The sequence below is a fragment of the Polypterus senegalus genome, chromosome 3 (genome assembly GCF_016835505.1).
Source record: "Polypterus senegalus isolate Bchr_013 chromosome 3, ASM1683550v1, whole genome shotgun sequence".
Taxonomy (NCBI): Eukaryota; Metazoa; Chordata; class Cladistia; order Polypteriformes; family Polypteridae; genus Polypterus; species Polypterus senegalus.
The window spans coordinates 161,035,681-161,057,044 of record NC_053156.1 but is presented as its reverse complement, the minus strand read 5'-3'; the positions used below and the strand labels follow the sequence as shown (position 1 = coordinate 161,057,044).

Sequence of the window (21,364 nt, the reverse complement as noted above, 5' to 3'; positions counted from 1 at the left end):
GGCCGACCAAAATTACCCTAAGAGCGCAGAGACGACTCATCCGAGAGGTCACAAAAGACCCCAGTACAACGTCTAAAGAACTGCAGGCCTCACTTGCCTCAATTAAGGTCAGTGTTCACGACTCCACCATAAGAAAGAGACTGGGCAAAAACGGCCTGCATGGCAGATTTCCAAGACGCAAACCACTGTTAAGCAAAAGAACATTAGGGCTCGTCTCAATTTTGCTAAGAAACATCTCAATGATTGCCAAGACTTTTGGGAAAATACCTTGTGGACTGATGAGACAAAAGTTGAACTTTTGGAAGGCAAATGTCCCGTTACATCTGGCGTAAAAGGAACACAGCATTTCAGAAAAGAACATCATACCAACAGTAAAATATGGTGGTGGTAGTGTGATGGTCTGGGGTTGTTTTGCTGCTTCAGGACCTGGAAGGCTTGCTGTGATAGATGGAACCATGAATTCTACTGTCTACCAAAAAATCCTGAAGGAGAATGTCCAGCCATCTGTTCGTCAACTCAAGCTGAAGCGATATTGGGTGCTGCAACAGGACAATGACCCAAAACACACCAGCAAATCCACCTCTGAATGGCTGAAGAAAAACAAAATGAAGACTTTGGAGTGGCCTAGTCAAAGTCCTGAACTGAATCCAATTGAGATGCTATGGCATGACCTTAAAAAGGCGGTTCATGCTAGAAAACCCTCAAATAAAGCTGAATTACAACAATTCTGCAAAGATGAGTGGGCCAAAATTCCTCCAGAGCGCTGTAAAATACTCATTGCAAGTTATCGCAAACGCTTGATTGCAGTTATTGCTGCTAAGGGTGGCCCAACCAGTTATTAGGTTCAGGGGGCAATTACTTTTTCACACAGGGCCATGTAGGTTTGGATTTTTTTTTTCTCCCTAAATAATAAAAACCATCATTTAAAAACTGCATTTTGTGTTTACTTGTGTTATATTTGACTAATGGTTAAATGTGTTTGATGATCAGAAACATTTTGTGTGACAAACATGCAAAAGAAAAAGAAATCAGGAAGGGGGCAAATAGTTTTTCACACCACTGTAAGTATTTTATAAGAATAGCTTACAGAGAAGAGATTGGCCACCTGATTTGGTGGTACCTGGACAACAGTCTCTCTCTTAATGTTAGCAAAACCAAGCAGCTGACCAAACTCCCTTTTATATTAGAAGGGATGAAATTGAAAGTGTCAATAGCTTTAATTTTCTTGGAGTAGCCATTGCTGATGATTGAAAGTAAGGATAATGTCTGCTTGGTACCCTCAGGACACCTGAATTTTGGATATTCTAGTTAGTGCCACATTGTTGATTACGGTGTTGCTATACAGTAGACACTGTACAGGATTTACATCATACTGTCACAGCACAATCAACAATTTGCAGTTTTTCTTGCAATATTGTAGAATTGCAGTATTTGTCATGAAAGTTTTACGAGTTAACAAAGCACAAAGAACAGAAGAATTTCACTGAAATCAGTGTGGATCATTAAGTCTATCAGGCTGTATGGTTAGCTAACAGATGACTTGTCCTAATGTAGTATCCAGATCATCCTTAAGAGATGTCAAGAATTGTCTTCCAACTAAATGGCATGTTAGTTTGATGCAGATCACTTTGATAATTTTTGAGTGGTTCCTGGCTTCTCGCTCAAAGGCAATTCTTATTATTTCTGCCCTTTCTGCTTAGGCTGCACACTCTTGTTTTATGAAACCTATGGAAGGAATTCTATGGAGGAAGACTTTCTGCCACGTTATGCTCTGTTTGCAGAAGACAGCATTGTGCAGTCTGTGCCTGAACATCCAAAGAAAGAGAATGTTTTCTGCCTCAGCAATACATTTGGAGATGTCTACCTCTTCCAGGTAAGAATATATAAAATATACTAATACTTAAGAGGCACACAGCCATTATTTACTTAGAGTGGCTTAGATCCTTAAAGATACAATAGATATTTTATAATGACTCAGACAAAGAAAACTACTTGCTGTACTTTAAGTTACAATTGTTGTGCCCTAGCATTTAAAATTGTTTTTTTTATATTGGTCCTCATATATTTTAGAAAGTACTTATAGTACAGTGTGGTATTAAAAACAAAGGCTAAAGAAACGGGTGTATATTTGAAGGATTTCATAAGCTGATAACTCAGTCAGAGGTGTTACTTTGGTTTATAAATACCATGGTGAGAAATTTGCTGCAGATAGCATTATTTAAAATGTGTTGTCTTCAAATGTGTCACTAGGCACTTGGCTCTTGCCACGCTTTTCATCACAAATTTTAAAGGGATAACCAATAAGCCATGCGCATTTCAGAAGATCAGATTTGGATTTATCTATTCACTTCATGTAGTCAGCATTAACAAGACAGTGGCAAAAAACAATACAGTTATCTATGTACTGAAGGCCAGTTATAATCAACATACAGTAGTCACTTTCATGTATTCTTAAAGTCTTAGTAATTTGAAGATCTTTCTTTCGAACCAGTGCTTAATCACAAAGGTACAGAGAGAGCCATTGGAGATCAGTGAAGTGACATTGAATCAATAATAATAATAGGCACATCCTGCCCCAAAAGAATCTTGAGATGAGTTAAAAATCAAGCAAATACATAGTCAAGGAAATTAGCAAGGGAATTCTAACCATAAAGTTTTCTTGGGAAGACCTTTTAGTTTCCTCTGTAATTGCTTACCACAGTGTAGAAGGGCATAGCAAAGATTTTAAAAGCGACGGGCAGGTTGTCAGAAATACTGGAAAAATCATCAAAAAGTCTTGAAGTAAAACAAAAAATGTTCTGACATTTTATTTTTCTTAGAAGCACTTTTTAACTTCCTCTAAAACTATAGAGAGTGAGATTAAGGGAATGCAAAGGAACCCCAAACAATAGAATAGTAAACCTCATGGCAACACCCAAGAAATGATTTATAAATAAATAATGTCAGTGATTTTCTAACTTGCTTTGAACATGGTCACGGGGGTTGCTGGAGCCTATCCCAGCAAGCATAGGGTGCAGGAAGAAACCCTGGACAGGGTTACAGTCCATCACAAGGTTAACACGCCAACCACACATACACATATACACACACATACACACCAACTACATACTAGGGCCAATGTATTATTGCCAATCCACCTGATTTGCATGTCTTTGGACTGTGTGAGGACACCAGAGTACCTGGAGGAAACCCACACAGACACAGGGAGACCTCCTTGAAGGGAGCACTGGAACACAAACCCTGGTCTCCTTACTGTGAGGCTGTAGCACTACCACTTTGCCCCCTCATTAGTATGTCACAAGTATTAATATTTTTAAAAACATCAGAGATATTTCTAACAATTCTGGCAATTTAACATAGATGGTGAAAATGATTGACATTAGGTCCCATTGCAAAAAACCATTATACTCATTTAGTGAAGCAGCAGTCTTAAGATAGTGGTATATTTGGAAGGACGGCTAAATCCAGAATAGGATCTTAAAGGTTCCTGTTTTACAGAGTGAAAGGCCTTTCTCATTTTAGTGAAACCTATGTGTAGCTTTTGCTGGTCTGCAGTTTTGTAGATGCATCCCTGACACCATAGGTGACTCCAGGGTGAGAGTACTTTTAGTAGTTAGAATCACAATGAATTTAGAGCTAATGCAAAGATGAGGTAGAGATAAAAGGAAATAGGTGAGGGGGAAAGAATGTGAAGTTATTAAGAAGCAGGATAGTGGTCCCTATATTTTAGAGAATTTGAACTTACTGTTTTGGCCTGATGATGGAGCCTGTTGGATCTTTTTCTATAATTTGTGTACCCTCTAAAAACCTGTTCTTAAGATTTTGTGTAATAAAAACCTCATTTTTGAGTTTTGACACTCAGAAAAGAGATCTTTACCTGCAAATATGCATAACTTGTGCTTGACAGGCAACAAGCCAAACTGATCTGGAAAATTGGGTCACAGCTATTCATTCAGCCAGTGCGTCCTTGTTTGCTAAAAAGCATGGTAAGGAAGATACTGTTCGGCTACTCCGAAATCAAACAAAGAGTCTCATCCAGAAGATCGATATGGACAGCAAGATGAAAAAAATGGCAGAAATTCAGCTTTCTATTGTCAGTGATCCAAAGAACAGAAAGGCCATAGAAAATCAGGTGAGATGGTTGTTACATTTTATATATTTTCTAGAAAGTTTTTTTTTTTTTTCCATTATGAGTTTCCAAAGGCTTCTTAGTCATTATTGATTTGTTTCATCACTGAGCTTTTCCCACTTCTGTGCAAGTCTGTTTCCCTCTTTTCTCTTTGTTAGCGTGAGTGAATGTCTTGCCTGAATGTGTTTTTGTACATTTTGAGAAACCGTGTGGTTACCATGTGTCGCTTAAATACAGTGACCATTTCATGGTTATGTTTCCACTTTTTCTAATATTGGGTATCGGCTTCTCTCTAGAGTTGGAAGATGATCAAGACTTTTTTTCTTTCCTATTCCCCTATCTTTTTGATTATTGCACCAGAGCCCCTTTATCTTTTAACTTTATCGCAGTCGTATCACTTTATCTTTGTCCTTCTGAGTTTCTGACCTGTGACCCCTCTCATTCTTGACACTCTTTTGCGGTGTCTCTTCTTTTCACAACCCTTCTTTCTCCTTCTCCTTGCCCCGATTCAACAATACTTCTGTCACATTGACCTCTTCAACTTTTAATTGCATGTTTTTAATAACAAGCCTACATTTCTGTATTTTTGAATTAATGAAAATCACATATCTGGTGTCATGCACTAACACACTACCATCATTAAGCACATTTTTAGGGTATAACCAATTTAATGGTAACTGATATTTCATTATGTATTGTGACAAAATGATTTTCCCTCTAGTATCTTTAATAAAATCAGAATTATCAGCAAAGAAAAGTACAGGGCACGGAGTTACATTATTGTTTCTTGATGAGATCCTGGGTTGGTGGTGGAACTCCTACAGATAGGAAAAACAATGTGGCAAATGTGTATTCCAGATGTTTTTTGGGAAGAGATTTTCTCTTCTCAAGCGTGATAAATATGGAGTGTCATTAATGGGGTCAGGGATTTGCATCAATATGAATTTACAGTAATCTTTTTAAGTAACTTTTTAAATTCTTAATGAAAGGGCCTCTTGTATAAATCAATGTGTGTTTACTGGTTAATGTTACTGGGTCCTAGTAGTTTACCAAATTATATATATTTTAGTACTCTTATACCTTTTGTTTTCTCTTCATGTAATGCTATATGATGTTACTGCAATGTGACGTACATCTATTAAAGAAACACATTGAAAAATCTTTTTAAAAAAAAAAAAAAAAAGTTATTTCAGGAGTTATCATGTACAGTGGCATGCCACAGACTGTTTGTTTTTTCCATATAGTCTGTTTTTTTCCAGTAGTCTAAGAACATGTGAATGTCAAATCCATTTCCTTTAGTGAAACAGTGTCATCCAAGTAAAGTCCTGCTCTTTGAATACAAGACTGACAAGAGTTTCATTAAGTTTAAATAATAGGTTTCATTAAAAAAATAAGGTATCTTAAGATGATCCGCTGTGGCAACCCCTGACGGGAGCAGCCAAAAGAAGAAGAAGAAGACGATCTTAAGCAAAAGATACCTGCCTTTTCAAAATTTTTTTCATGTACTTTTAAAAATGGTGTTTTACCTTTATTCATATTATATTCTTAAAAAAATATGACTGCTCCTTTATTCACGCAAGAAAAAACTGATAGCCAGATGAATACTGATAATTTTTTCAGATTTGTGGTTTCATTTTCTCAGCGATTCCATGTTGATGTTTTTTATTTATTTTGTTCACTTGGCATTCATTTATTTAGACATTTGGTGTGCAAAATCTGATAAAGGAATGAATTAACACATACACCATGTCCACTTCGTTTATTTTAAAGCATTGCACGTCTTTTTATTTTGGAATTGTGTACTGGGTGGGGGCCATGCTCAGTATCAGAACAGTCATTCCATCCATTCTGCGAAGAGTTAGATGGCAAGCTTTAATTCACATGCCCTAAAAAAGCTTTGATGTTTTTGCCGTGAAATCAATAACCTAAAGGTCTGTTTGAAGTCGTCCCCGGCTCACTGTTTCTGGAACTTTGCAAATTAAATGGTACCATTTCAGTTGAAGACAATTAGCCTTACATTTTTTTAACCCCCACTTCCATGTTAGCAACATTCCATTGAAGTTGGCGACTTAGTTACCCAGATGGATACAATATTCAGGGAGAATATTACCTCTTCTTCTAGAGGTCTTTTAGGTTGCTTGTATTTTGCCACTGCTTCTGTGTATTAAATCCTTTGAGGTTTTAAATTCTTTGAGCCAAATTTCTCCAACTCTCTCTCTCTCTCTCTCATGATATATCACTCTGTCTTTATTTTTGGAAGACCACCTTATAAAATTAATTGTCTGGGAAAGAAGCACTGTTTCACCTGCTGTTGTGCATCTTCTTATAATTAATAACTATGTTTCAATTTTCATATTTGTCTGCTTTGCTTCAAAGTAAATTCTGCTTGATAAGGTCAGTGATAAAACAGGATATTGCAAATACTTACGGGTAGGCATACATACTTGGTTTTGGGTAATCTGCAATGGCTTCAGGTTTTGGTTCTACCCAGTTGTTTAATTAGAAACCAGTGCTTGCCAATCTCAGACCTTATTTAATTTTAGTGAAGGTTAGCCTGCTATGTAATGTTCTTATATAGTAGATTTTTTCCTTCCCAGGGAATTCATCCAAGTGATTTGAGCCTAAAACGGATAATTTTGAGTCTGTCACATTTTTCTCCTAAGTGCTTTACTTAAACTAAATAGCGTATGATGAATCCACACAGGTGTAAAAGGAAACAAGTTAAATGGAGAACTGCTGGCTCTGTTGTCATTTGCATCTGATTGCTAATAAGGATCCATTAAAACAGCCGTTAAGGGGGAGACCACTAAAATGAAGCAGTGCTTCATTAGCAATAATTGACTTCTCATTAAGAAACTTGGTTGGAACAAAAACCTGCAGCCACTGTGGCTACCCCTGACTTAAGTGATCAGCCTGGAAAGTAATTTTAAGAACCAACATTGGGGTGTAAGACCAATCTGTTTCTAATTACAGTACGTAACCAACAGGAGGATAAAGTAATTTTGAGTTTTCTCCTGTTTTATGCAGAGATGGCACACATGCCAGAATAAAAACCTCTTTTGCCCCTAAACTTTTTCTAACAGATCTTTCTATTAACCTCATCCCACTTATATAAATGTAGTTTACACATGTTTTGCTTATAGTTCTACTTGAAATTTCCTGGTGTCTTTTTATTGATGGTTCTCCTAGTTTAAACTGAGGCAGTGTAGAACCTACCCAGTCAATATTTTAAAGCAGTGGCTCACACAATGTTTAGATCTGCTGCCTCACTGCTCTCTACTTATGTGACAATCAAGGCCTGTTTACTATCTCTGTGGAGTTTGAACATTCTTTAGATGTCTGCAAGGGCTTTTTCTTCAAGTACACTGGATTCTGATCCACATCCTAAACTTGTGGATGTTTGTTTAATTAGCTATTCTCAACTGAGTAAGTGTGATGCGCAAGGCTGATTCATACTTTGTGCTAATAACTTGAGATATTTCAGCTGTTGTATCCCTGAACCTGGTTAAATAGTTTCAGTGATGGATTGAGGAAACGTAAACCTGTGAACTGTAAATAAATCTACCACATATTTAAATATGTAAATATCAGTTTTCCCCCCCAAATTATTTGCTGTATAAAATGTTAGTTGTGATTGTGTTAAAAATGAATATGTTGTTTTGGTTACATATATTAGTTTATTAAAGCATACTAGATACCCTTTGTAGTGCTCTTTTATACATCTTTGCATGACACTGACCCACGTCAGCTTTTACTGTATTCATACTCATTCTCATACTTGAGGATTGTATTGCATATTTTTAAAACATTTCCTGCAGATCATTGTGTTCCACCTATTATGCATCTCCCACAGAGCATTTGAAGCAAGTCAAATGAAAATAAATGTGATATTTTCTTACACCCAGAATGCACGACTAGTCTCTTCTGCTGTTTTATCTAAACAGATCCAGCAATGGGAGCAAAATCTGGAGAAGTTCAACATGGATTTGTTCCGCATACGGTGTTACCTAGCCAGCCTGCGGGGAGGAGAACTTCCCAATCCTAAGAGTCTTCTTTCAGCAGCCAGTCGTCCATCCAAAGTTGCACTTAGCAGGCTCGGCATCTTTTCTGTTTCATCATTTCATGCCTTGGTAAGGCTGAAATATAAGATCATGTTGTTTTTCAAATGATGATCTAAAAAATGTATAAAGACTAGTTCCTCTAGTAACATCCACAGTAATAATACAGAATACTAATATCAAATGAAGAGCACAATATTCTAAATGTGTGCGCTGGCAGATGTTTGAGTAGCTGTTCATTATATGTATATGTTTAATATTTTTTTCATTGATGGTAAGCATGCTTTTATGATTTCACAAATATATGTACAACTTCTTGTGTTCTTTACCTTGTTTGGTGCCATGATTTATTAAAATCAGTTTATATGTGGAAATGTGTGTTTTGAGGCTGGATAAACAGATGCTGTTTAATAGCCCATTAATCCAGATAGGATTTGTTTATATAGAATTTTTTTATAACAAGATACATATAAAAGTGAGGCCTACAGTATTTTTTTTTCTTGATTCTTAAGTAATAATGAAACTACCTTGATTATTAGAAGAATGAATTTCAGCATATAGTAATATCCTAGCATTGTATAAAGCAATTAGGCTAACAAAAAAGAAAATGTGACATTATATGATCCCCAAGAAACTTTTAATAAAATATTAGAATGTTGTATTTATCCACTTTTAATTTCAAATAATCAGAGAGGATCATAGTCTTGATCAGTGTGCATAAACTCAATCTTAAAAGTACTTTAGTGTCACTCTAATTTTTGAAGCACAATTTGAACTATAGAAAGAACAATTAGCCCTTTCCTTTTATGCTGTGATCTCAATAAATATTCAGTTGAGAATGGCAAAAATCACACATGAGAAAAATTTCAATTACTAATTTCCAGCACCTCCCAGAAAATGGACAGTATAGTTTGGATGGGACTAGTTACAAGGGCCTCCAAAGACATTAATCTAAGGGAACCTATAATTTGATAGCCTGTTGCTTAAATGCATCCTATAGCTATCAAACTGATATTTTAAGCATGAGCAAATTATATGCAACAAATTTTTTGGTTAAGATCACTTTATTATCCTAACTGACATTATACTTTATATTGGTATTTATTTCACACTCATCCAAAATGAATTAAAACCCCATAAATGCAAAGTATGAATATTTCTGTACTTGAATTAGTGTTTTTCACTTTGTCACAAAGTAGGTCTGTTTTAGAGAACTTTAAACCCTTAAGGTTACACTCTAGAACTTTAAACAATTAGCCGTGCTGCTTATATAAAATATGACGGGTATTAAAATGTGGGCTTAAGAAAATTGTGTGTACTCTTTCCCTGAACAGATATGCTCAAGAGATGAGGCAACCCTGAGGAAACGTTCACTCTCCCTCTCTCAAAGGATGAAAAACAAAAGGGGTCTTTTCTCCTCTCTTAAAGGTCTGGATAGTATATCCAAACGTGGAAAAGAAAAAAGACCTTCAGTGTCCCAGGTACAAGACCTCTATACCTAAAATATATATAAAAAATGTAAAGCTGTGAAATGCACTGTTGTTACAGAGTAGCTTTATTATCTGGTTATAAACTTTGTAAAACTTATATTTGTAATGACAGGTAGCAGATTAATGGTTAATTGTGGAGATGTCACTAGCCACTCATATTACATTGTCTGTAGGGCAGTCTTTATAGGGGCTGTTACAAGTAATGTGAACCAAGATTTTATCCATGTAACAGATGCACAGTTTTAAATCTGTCATTAGTGAAGTCATGAATTACAGTTTTTTAACTTTCAATTAAATCAATGAAAAAATACGGATTGAAGGAACTGATGCTGCTGCAGCTGGGGTACCATGTATGAGTCCAATACTCATGTAAAACAGCAGTTGTGGTCATTTTCATTTTTTTCCCTTGCTTGCACTTCAATCATATCCATCCTACTGATCACTCTAAAGTTGCACATACTTCAGATAAAGGTATATGTCATTAAAAGCTATATTTGTTCTATTATAGTTTTAGAAAATTACAAGAATTAGTTGTTTGAAATTAACTAAACCATCCCTTTCACTCACAATACCCAAGAATTAGTGTATTGTAAATGGAAAGAGGAAGCCTCTCTTTGTCTATTACATTTGACTAAGATAAGAACTTCAAGTTGTGTTTAAGGTTCATGTATTGTAAGTGTCATTTTCTATCTTTAACAATTCATCAGCTGTTAAATGGTTCTTTATTTTCAGTTTTCAACAGATCCATAATGCTAAATATTACATTTTGTAACATAACTTATTATTGACAGACTTCAGTGTGTTACTTAAGATTTGTCGGAGTTGAAATTCTTTTTTAGCCTTCATGTACTGTATGATGAGCAGATTGGGACTTCTGGATCACTGCAGTGAAGAAAGAACCGCTATGAAATATTAAGCGCTTAATATTGGAGATACATCACAACAGTGGAATATGCCTTAGAGCATCTAGCAGATGGCTAGTGCTCTTTAAAGGCTGGATCTTATTAAATATTAAAAAAAAAAAAAAAAGAATTAAAGTAGGCGGGTACTTGTTGTGCCAAAAGTAAGCTTATAAGCTTAAAAACTATTAAAATCTTGCGATTATAAGTTATTTTTTTATGTAACCATTTGTACCAAAAGGATTATTTTACCTAACAAATACTGCCATTGCTCATAACTGCAGGGGGTGACATTGATATTGTATATTGGACATGAACATTATAATCACATAACCAGTCTGCCATTCTAGAGGTTCTGGCACCAATATCCATTTCATCCCACCCCTAGCATTGTCCTTACAGAGCTAGGCTTCCACAACATCTAGTTGTTACATAAATGGACACATCCCCACCAGGTACTCCTCGCCACTTACTACATCTCAACAGCCTCCCAGCTGAGCTGAGCATTGTGTCATTCTTACAGAAACCAGCAGACAACAAATAATTTCCTTGGTTCCCTTGGAGTAGTGTATAATGTTGCTCTGAAATTATCTCTTCTCAACTGACACAAACTACAGCTACATAATACTAGGTGGGGGATGTCAGACCCCTCATACCCCATTCACATCCAAGTCAAGTGTAGGATAGTAGAAAGAAACTTTAATTAGTGGAGGTCTGGCTTTAGTGCCAGTTCCTTCATATCTAACTGATAACTACCTGACTGACATGCCTGCCACCCGACTCGCACCTTTCAAACTTGTTTTTTTTTTGCTTAGTATAATCACATTTAAACTGCATAGTAAACAAATTTGGTTTCATTTATATACATGTATTTTTATTATTTCTATAACTGTTCCTGCAATTAATGCATTAATACATCAATTATAGATTAAAAGTTTATGCTGCAGATCATATAAATAAACTTCTGCTGCAGTCATCTGATCAGAATTGCTCACAACTATTGAATTCACCTTTTTTGTATACCACACATTTATGCTTCTAATTAGAAATTTAGAAATATTAATTCTGATTATATCATCTATAATGTTGGACAGTATCACAATTTTGAAATACTTGTACATTTTTATTATTAGTTGTAAAAAAAGTTTGATGCTTATAGTTACTGTATCTTAGCAGTTTTATTAGTTTCATTTTATTGTAAATGTATTTTTATATACCATATATTGTCTTCATATAGTCTACTATTTGGTTGGTTAAAAATTATTTTAAATAATATTCCTAATTATTGAAAAAACTATTTTAAATAATATTCTTCATTTTAGGAAATTTTAGTTGACAAGTTAATTTTTTTTATGACAAGCACCAATTTTATGAAAGATATTATTTAAGCATTAATCCAATGCTGTTTTTCAGATTTTTGAAAACACTGGTTCACAGAGAACATCATTTTTGCTAAACCCAAACAGTTGTGAGGTGAGCATATTTTTTGCACTAACCATTAAAAGCAGCTTTCCTTTTTTATGCACAAAATTTTGGTATGTCTGTAAAGCTTATTTTATATTTCCTTGAATCTCTTTGCTTTCTCTGATTTTAGCAGTTTATCTGTACCTTTCAAAATCACACAATATATTTCTGTTTCTGATTTTAATTTTTGATATTTCTAGTATTTTTTCCTAAAGCTATTCAGTTGTCTTTTATTTTCTAGTTTCCTTTTCTGACCACAACTACAGTGGGTACGGAAAGTATTCAGACCCCCTTCAATTTTTCACTCTTTGTTATATTGCAGCCATTTGCTAAAATCATTTAAATAATTTTTTTTCCTCATTAATGTACACACAGCACCCCATATTGACAGACAAAAAAAACAAATTTTTGAAATTGTTTTGAGCTAATACAGCCATGATACTTCTTAGGAAAGATGCAACAAGTTTTTCACACCTGGATTTGGGGATGTTTACCTTCCAACAAGACAATGACCCTAACCACACAGCTAAAATAATGAAGGAGTGGCTTCACAACAACTCTGTGACTGTTCTTGAATGGCCCAGCCAGAGCCCTGACTTAAACCCAATTGAGCATCTCTGGAGAGACCTAAAAATGGCTGTCCACCAATGTTTACCATCCAACCTGATAGAACTGGAGAGGATCTGCAAGGAGGAATGGCAGAGGTGTGAAAAACTTGTTGCATCTTTCCCAAGAAGACTCATGGCTGTATTAGCTCAAAAGGGTGCTTCTACTAAATACTAAACAAAGGGTCTGAATACTTAGGACTATGTGATATTTCAGTTTTTCTTTTTTAATAAATCTGCAACAATTTCAAAAATTCTTTTTTTTTTTTGTCTCTCAATATGGGGTGCTGTGTGTACATTAATGAGGAAAAAAATTAATTTAAATGATTTTAGGAAATGGCTGCAATATATAACAAAGAGTGAAAAATTGAAGGGGGTCTGAATACTTTCCATACCCACTGTAAGTAAGTTTATTGTAGAACTCCAAAAACTTTTCCAGTTAGGCTGAACCTCTCTGTTACTGAACTTTCTTGGCCCTGACACTTGATAGATGTGGAACACAAGGCATGCTTTTTAAAATAAGGGGAATGAGCAAGCCGTTAGGTAAACAACTGTCCCAACCTGACTAGTGCCTCTTCAAAGCCTGTCCTCTCTTCTTAATATTTGGACTGACTAACAGTTATTAAATTGGTGTCCCCTCTGTGGCCACAGTGTTCACTGCTTATTGTGCCAAGAGGAGGAGGAAGAATGTTTTGGGCCAATGAACACAGCAGGCAAAGAAAGAGATCCCAGAACCAGCAAGGGAAACTGGGGAACTTGTCATGAGGATAGAAACCATTACCCTACTCTTTATATTACCCTTTTTCTATGTATTCTTTGTCTGAAAAAAACATCTTAAAACGAGTTGCATTTAAATCAACCTGCCCTTCATTATCATTTTTGGCTGAACGTTATTGCAAGTTTGACAGCATACCAAAGTTGTCAGTGTATCAACCATTGTTAAAGCAGGCAAAATTTCCTCTGAGAAGCAACACTGGGTCACGTTCAGGGTTTAGAAGATAACAACTTTCAGGTATTGCATTATATATGCTACTTATAAAGGTGCCTGCTAGGTTTGTTGATATTTAGCTCCTTAGAGAGGGGCATGTTAAATTATACCATATGTGACTCTACTTTTCTACTATTTATATATCCATTTTATGTAAGTCCAGATTGATTTAGTCAGTTATTATCTAAACTGCTTTGTCATGACCAGGGTCATGCTGGTGCTGGAGCCTATCTCAGTTAGCATAGGACGCAAGGCACGAACAAATGCTGGACAGGGCACCAGTCCATCTAAGGGTTAAGACCTACAATCTGTGTATGAAAATGCGCTATTGAAATAAATGTTATTGTTATCTCAGATAAGTAATTTATTCATAATGTTTTCCTATACTGTGTGTGCTGTCTTGTTGACGTCTACTACATAAATTACGGATCCATATTCCTCTTTGATTGTCAAAAAGCTAAAGAAATGGTGTTTGCCAATTCGAGATGGAAGTCTGTTTGATCGTTTTTCATATTTCTTGGAGAGGGGTGACAAATAGTGACTAAATATAAATAATACAAATGTATAATCAGAAAATGTAAATTAGAGCATTAATACAAAAATATCATCTCTCTATGTGATTATCACATTTTTACTTCTGTGTTCCAAATAGTCCATGACATTTTGCTGTCTTTTAATAACAGCTTTGTTTCTCTAACTGTGTTGCCTGGTTAAGTGGTCTGACTAAATTACAATTTGAAGAAACCCTAGTAGATTGCTAAATAGGCAGACAGGAATGTATCTCATTTGTGCTGTTGCTATATTGAAGGCAGTTGTAAGGAACTCTGGAAACATGGAGCTTTGTAAAATTAGTACATGCAGGTTCACTTAACCAAGTGTAATTAAAAATGACTGTGGCCATAATTGTAAAAATATATTAACTTCAAATATGCCACAACTGTTATTTTAAAAGTGAGCTTTTGTTAATTGATGAAAAGACATTAGAATAGACATTAGAACATGTAATGAATTTAATTATTGGCCGTGCCAGTTTATTTAATTCACATTCTAAAGAATGTTAAATTCTTGCTTGAATAATTTTAAAAGTTTGTCACCAAACGATTTTTTCCACCCAGACAAAACTTCATTGGCCTCACTGTGCCTATGCTTGAAATCAGGGACTCCTAGTGAAAAACAGACCTTTGTTTTAGAATATAAAATGTAACTAAGAATAATAACAAAAAAGGTTCTATGACTGGGGAGCAGGCAGAGAAGTCCTTCACTAGCCATCCGGCTTGAGCCAATCAGTTTTCATCAGTGTAATCTGAGAAAGGAAAGAGAGTATTGCCTTTCATCAGGATAAAACAGATTGGAATGCATCCAGAAATTGCTTTTCTTTCACTTCATGCCAGAAGGACATGGTTGAATGTCCATTATTTTCTTTGAACATTTGAATCTTGTCCAGTACTGTTTTATTCTGCTAGATGTCAGTGAGGTTAATATTAGTGGCTGTATTAGCATGAACATGAAGTCAGAAGCAGTCCTTTTTTGGCACTGATACTAACAATGAGGCAACAGAGAAAATATATGGTATATAATTAGGATTTAATATTAGTGTAAACCTCATACACTGGTACAGAATAATTCATAATCCATGTAAATCTTGCAACTTTTTTGCACACACAAACTTCCTTAAAGTTTAATATGCATTTTCCCATTTATGATGATGATCTTCAATATATTTTATTTATTTTCTCTGTCAAGGAGAGTCATAGACTTTAACAGAGGTTTAGTGAGGACGCACTACATTCTATCGGCCCTGCCTGTTTTGATTGGTGTTATTTATACATTTTTTTGCTCTTTCCTGGGGATTTCTTTGGGACTCCTTGGTGGTTATTATGGGGTTTCTCAGGCTGAGAAATACAAATCAAATATTAATTTTGTCCTATCTTAGTTCCTGAGGAAATACTAAGTAATTTTTAACACCTTATTTCTGTGCTTTTTTGCATATTGACAGGTGGCACCATCTTGGTGGTTTTTCTGATGACTGTCCCTAGGAGCATACTCACATGGCATCCTTTTTATTTCCCTACAAATTAAACCTTTGCATTACACTTTGCATTTTGTTTCAAACTCCATGCTTACTAGTCTGATGATCAAAAGAGACTTTTATGTCTGAGTTAGGAATTGCTTCTAGGGCAGGGGCATCCAACTCCAGTCCTGGAGAGCTACTGTGGCTGCAAGTTTTCATTCTAACTTTCTAACTATTCTTTTCTTAATTAGTGACCAGATTTATGTTTTGATGCTGTTTAAGGAAAAAAGAATCAGTTCAGTGGTCTGAAGAAAAGTCGATTAAAATTAAGGCAAAGAGTTAATTAGCAGCAAAACCTGGTCACTAATTAAGAAAGGTGTTAGAATAAAAACCTGCAGCCACAGTAGATCTTTAGGACTGGAGTTGGAGACCCCTGTTGTAGGGAAAGCTCAGCTATCAAGAATGGCCTAGGGCCATCTTGCATGAACTTCACCTGCCAGCCACAGGTGTCCCTGGAAATCCTGGCCACTATTATTCTTTTAAAAGGGCCATGCATCTCTCTAGGTGACCTTCCAGTCATAAGTGGGAACAGAGAACCATATACTAGGTGGCAGCAGGAAGACCCATTTAGTGGTCTGACGAACTCTTATCCAGTCGCCCATGATTTATGATCTACATCTAAGTTCCAAGAGTAACGTTTCAGGCTGTCAGAATTCTAATTGAGCATCTAATGTCAGTGTCAATGTTGCCATTGCCAATGTATTTTTACCTCTTAAATGGTCCTGCTCCTGTATGAGCTTTGCAGGCTTTAGTAATAGCTACCATAAAGGCACCCATAAAAATGAAAAACAGAACTGAAAAATATATTTTTTTTAATCTTCTTGTCTTATTTGATTAAATTTCATGTAAATGGTGATGCTAGATTAGGTTTATTATTTGTCTGATAATGTATTTTGTAAAGCTAAAATCTTCAAAGATGAAAAAGACTTTGCCATGCAATTCCAAAATATGATCACATAGACTAAGCCTCTTGAGGGCATGTGCCTAAGAAAAAAAAAAAAGGAATGTGTTGGTGCTGCATTGTAATAACATTTCACACTACAATGGACCAAGCTCATGCAGAGCGATTTTCAGAAGATACCAGTGCCAGGTACCGATGGGAAGGCTAATCCTTTATTATTGTAGAGAGCACATTTAAGGTCCTGTACCAAGTGAGCTTGAACATTTGTTGTTACTTTCAGTATTTAATAATAGGGGCTATTTCAGAAATGTAAGAAGAGCAGAATAATTTTGTTCACTTTTCCCCCCTCAGCGTGTTGAATACAAGTGTAATGTTGTCTTCTGTAGCTGCTTTTTCAGCATAATAATGCATTTCTAAAATCTTTTTTGTTTATATCTTGTATTTCTTACTTAATGGATTGCAAACAGACCATTCATATTCTCACGGTATGCATATCAGGTTTCTATGATTAGCAACTGTCTTCTGTGGTATGATAAATACAGCATGTTTGGCAAGTAAAAACAAAAAAGAAAAAATCAAAAACGTAGCTGCTTTTCAAGACCAGCCTGTCGGAGTCGGCTAATCAGAGAGCTTTGTCTGAATGACCAACACAATCTCCTTTGGTGTGCTTTGAATTTTGTGAGACAATTAAAGTATTACTATTTAAAGTGCAGGTAACCTAAAAATGAAAAACTTTCCAGTAATGAGTTTATGAGTCAGTTATTGATGGCTGCATGATGCTAGTAGACGTGGCTAGTTGGGGCTCCAACCATAAGGAAATGAGGGTCAGATAGATAGATGGCGGTATATGCTTGCATGCAAGAAAAGTATGCTTTATTTTCTTATTTTCTTGACGTTCATGTGAGTTTTTCTTTATTAAAAGAATCGCCTGCAGATTAGTAAGGATCTAAAGAGTTGGTAGTTATCACCTATGTTGTTGCTTTAGAAGGGACTGCTAAGTACCAACAGATTATTAGTAAGTTTAACTTCTGCAAAACTTTGTGAGCAATTTCATGAAATGAAGCACTATCTGTACCATGTTTTCTTGAAACATATAGTAATAATATATTTTATTATATAGCACCTTTCACATGCTCAAGGTGCTTCACAGAGTCTTATAAAGAAACAACAGGTATATGTAACATTAGATATGAATGTTTCCTGAATAGAACACTAAAACAGATATGATACAGGATATACAAAGACATTAAATAGTACAAAAACCAATAAACCAGAGTAAATTGCTAAATTCGATATTAAAAGAAAAGCCTAGCAAATAACATCATTTGTGATGTAACACACACACAAATTATACTGAGCATCTGAACAGAGAGGGAGACTGAAAGAGGAAGCTGAATGTCATGTAAGTAACATGATGGTAGAGAGTAATGAGAAAGATAGGACCTGATTTTGTTATGAGCTCAAGAGCCAGACACTCGAAAGACAAAGGGCAGTCAATTGGGATTCTTTTGATGTTTAGTTCTACTCCAGCTTACGTTGAGTTAAAGGGTAGAGCTATCCATACAAATTTTAGAAGATCTGCAAGTAAATGACACTACTTAAGACATCCATACTTGAAGAAAAAAAAAACTGAATAAAGCCGTCCTGCTCATATGTTTACCGTGGAGTACTCGCAGAGAAGGGCAACTTAGTACCAGATGAATCAGTGTTCTTGTTTTATTTAACTGTAATGTATTTGAAAATAATTTGCAGTTTAAGAAATAAATGATGGATGTCTGTAATAAAATTAAAGCACTATTTTCACGTCAAATCCACGTGAGGGATATGGGATAAGTATAACCATAAAACCTGCAAACACAATGGAGGAGGAACACCAATTAAGGCAGTTTGTTTTCAGTTTTCATCACAAAAATTGTGAGTGTTGGTGTGTGCATGAGTATTCCCTGTGAGGAACTGGCAGCTCTTTCCTTTCTCCCAGTTTGTAGAGATAGGCTTCAGGGCCACATGACCTTGAAGCTGTAGTAAGTAATGTCAAGAAGTGAGTGGTGGTTAGAAATGGTCAGCTGTCCATATTTAAAGAAATGATACAAATCAGATTCATAAGTTTATGGTTACACTCATTAAGTGTGTACAGTAAGATCATACTGGTAGGATGACAGGCAAAAGGAGTAACATGGCCATAAACAAAGTCACTTTTGTTTTGTTTTTTTTTTTTTCTTATGGAAACTTGTGATTTCACATCAAGTTAAACAAGGTATCTTTTTAAACAAAATGGAAAATGAAGTTTGAGTTGGCCATTCCTTTTAGTCAGGTTCCTGGTGGATCCTGGGTGGGGATTACCACCTCAAAGCTGTCTGCAGATGGGTGGAAACTATGAACTAATACATGGGTTTAAACCTGTCCACTGAATCATGGCTTTAGCGAATGATAGGCTGGGAGACCCTTTGGCATGTTCTGCTGGAAAATTGGATGTGCCGTTACAGCTCTGTGTGGCATTGAATGAAAGAGCCTCAGTATTAGTCAACTAGTGGTTAAGAAAGAGACACAGTTCTGCACCAGGAAATAACACAACTTTCCTATGAGACAACTGCTTGAACAATTTTTCAACTACTATGTGAACAGGAGAATAAAAAGTACTCTGTGTCATTTTTGATGGGCTGTAGAATTATGTATATTTGTTTAATTTTATCAACAAACTTTTCTTTCCCGCTTCCTATTTGAAACAAATTTACACGTTCCTGGCTAGCTTTATTTTTTCTTGCCTGTGACTCCATATTTAGTTGCACAATGTCAACACTTTGTTGTTTTTTTGTTTTTCCCTATAGTGAATTTCTACTTTTTTAATTAGTTTTGTAGTAGTTTTGTAAATGCTATTAAAAAAAAAAAAATTAATGTCTGTGTTTAACAGCAACTTTACCTTCCTAGATAGACTGGGCAATTTGTTTCAGAACAAAAATGTTGTTAAATTTGTTACTTGGCAGCAATCAGACAGCTTAAGCATACTATGAATATTTTGATGTAAAGTTCTCAAGGATAACAAGTTTATTCCTAATTTTTATGCTCAATACTGTGAAGAACAGTTTAAAAAAAATTTAAGTTTGTAGAATAAAAACAAACAAAACATCACCACGCAGTGTAACTGTGCATTCTTTTACCAGATGACCTTGCGTAGTGTTCCGTTTAATGATGTTTTTTGGGTTTTGATTTCATAACAAGTGTTCCTCATTCAGTAAACTATTAAAATGTTGTTTTTCATTTTTCAACAGAGGCTAGATGGCTCTTCTAATATATGTTCAACAGCACCACCTGAAGACAGTGTGAGGGAAACTGCAGTTTATTTGCCAGAAAATCAGAAGGTGACAGTGGTTGTAAGACTGGAACACAAGGTGGAGGATGTGTTGGCCTTGGTGTGCAAGGTAGGGTGTAAAAGATGGAAGCATTTATCAGTAACTGTTGTGCATTACTTAATACTTTATATTTTGTACACACTATTTCATATTCTGATAAATGCAATCCTAAAAGACAGAGTTATAAAAATGTAGACTACTCGTAGGTTTGCCTTTTCATCTTCATTTAAAAGGAAAAAAAATGTTAACACAATGAATGATTGCAGAAACTAAGCAAAATTATTTTACTGCTATGCAACTTTAAGCTGTCTAGGCAGAACAGTTTTAATTCTGGCTGTAAGTAATCTTTTCAGTTAGATAATTGGTGTATACAGTTGCGCTTATAGACCTTCCAATAATGGGGTTAACTCACTACCTTTATAACATTAGAAATTGAATATTTAGAGGGGTGCAATTCCCAGGAACAGAATGTCCATAGCATTATTCAGAGGTTTCAGTGCACTGTTAAAGTGTTGGTGAAATGCACCAAATAGACAGACAGCCTTTAGTTTTGCCTATTACCTGGACTACTTTTAATATATTTGCATAAAATATTGCTGATTTTATTTGAAGAAAAAATATTATGATCCTTGACTTAACACTCTGCTCCATTATTCATTCTAGTTGTTTTTGCACTTTAGACCATGACTTTGGTGAGGATGTGGAATACTTCTTGTTTTAGTTATGAAGAATTGTCGTCATGAAATTAAATGACATGGATGCCAATCTTCTGTTTCATCTTTTTCCTGCTTTTACTTAATAAAGCAGTAAAATATTTGGTCTAGACTTTTGATCTTATCGTAATGCTGCCTGGATAGGCACTTGCTTTCAGTGACCCTGTAACAGAGAAACTGGATACTGAAAAGAGATGAGTGGTACATTATCTTTGCATACATAAATGTACTTGTTGTTGAATAAAGGCATAAAATCGTAGAAGTTTTTTCGGAAGATTTAACTGTTATAAAGAAGCACATAATCCTGAGACTTGATTAAAAAGAGAGAGACCTCTGATTTAATCTTTTTCAAATCAAGTAGAAATTATTTTTAAGTTAATTTTAAGGAACAAAGTGTTCTCTTAAACCTTTCATAATTTTTTTTATTTGCAATCTATTAGAAATCTTTGTTTTCTCACTTCGGGATTTGTTAAGGACTAGAAGTTATGATTTTAACAACCGGCTTTCTACAGAAGGATGGGTGAAATTCATAATACTGTACTTCACAGTAGAAATGTTTTATGTTCGATCCAACTGTTCTTTAGTACAGTAAAACCTCGCTTATCCGTCAGGGGTTGAGGACTGAGGCTGTGAATGATAAGAGAAAAGACAGATAACAGAACAACCACTTCAAAAATGATATACAATAGATTAGTTTAG

At 35.3% G+C, this 21,364-nt stretch overlaps 1 protein-coding gene across 4 annotated transcripts in view; it reads left to right on the top strand.

The window, feature by feature from the left end:
* Positions 1-21,364, top strand: part of LOC120525664 (T-lymphoma invasion and metastasis-inducing protein 2-like) — a 314,032-nt gene that overhangs the window by 187,807 nt on the left and 104,861 nt on the right. For all 4 annotated transcript variants that reach the window (XM_039748157.1, XM_039748156.1, XM_039748158.1 and 1 more), the window contains 6 exons: positions 1,701-1,873; positions 3,908-4,132; positions 8,074-8,259; positions 9,522-9,668; positions 11,990-12,049; positions 19,872-20,021. In XM_039748157.1, coding sequence (XP_039604091.1) covers positions 1,701-1,873; positions 3,908-4,132; positions 8,074-8,259; positions 9,522-9,668; positions 11,990-12,049; positions 19,872-20,021 — 941 coding nt within the window. The remainder of the gene's footprint in view (positions 1-1,700; positions 1,874-3,907; positions 4,133-8,073; positions 8,260-9,521; positions 9,669-11,989; positions 12,050-19,871; positions 20,022-21,364) is intronic.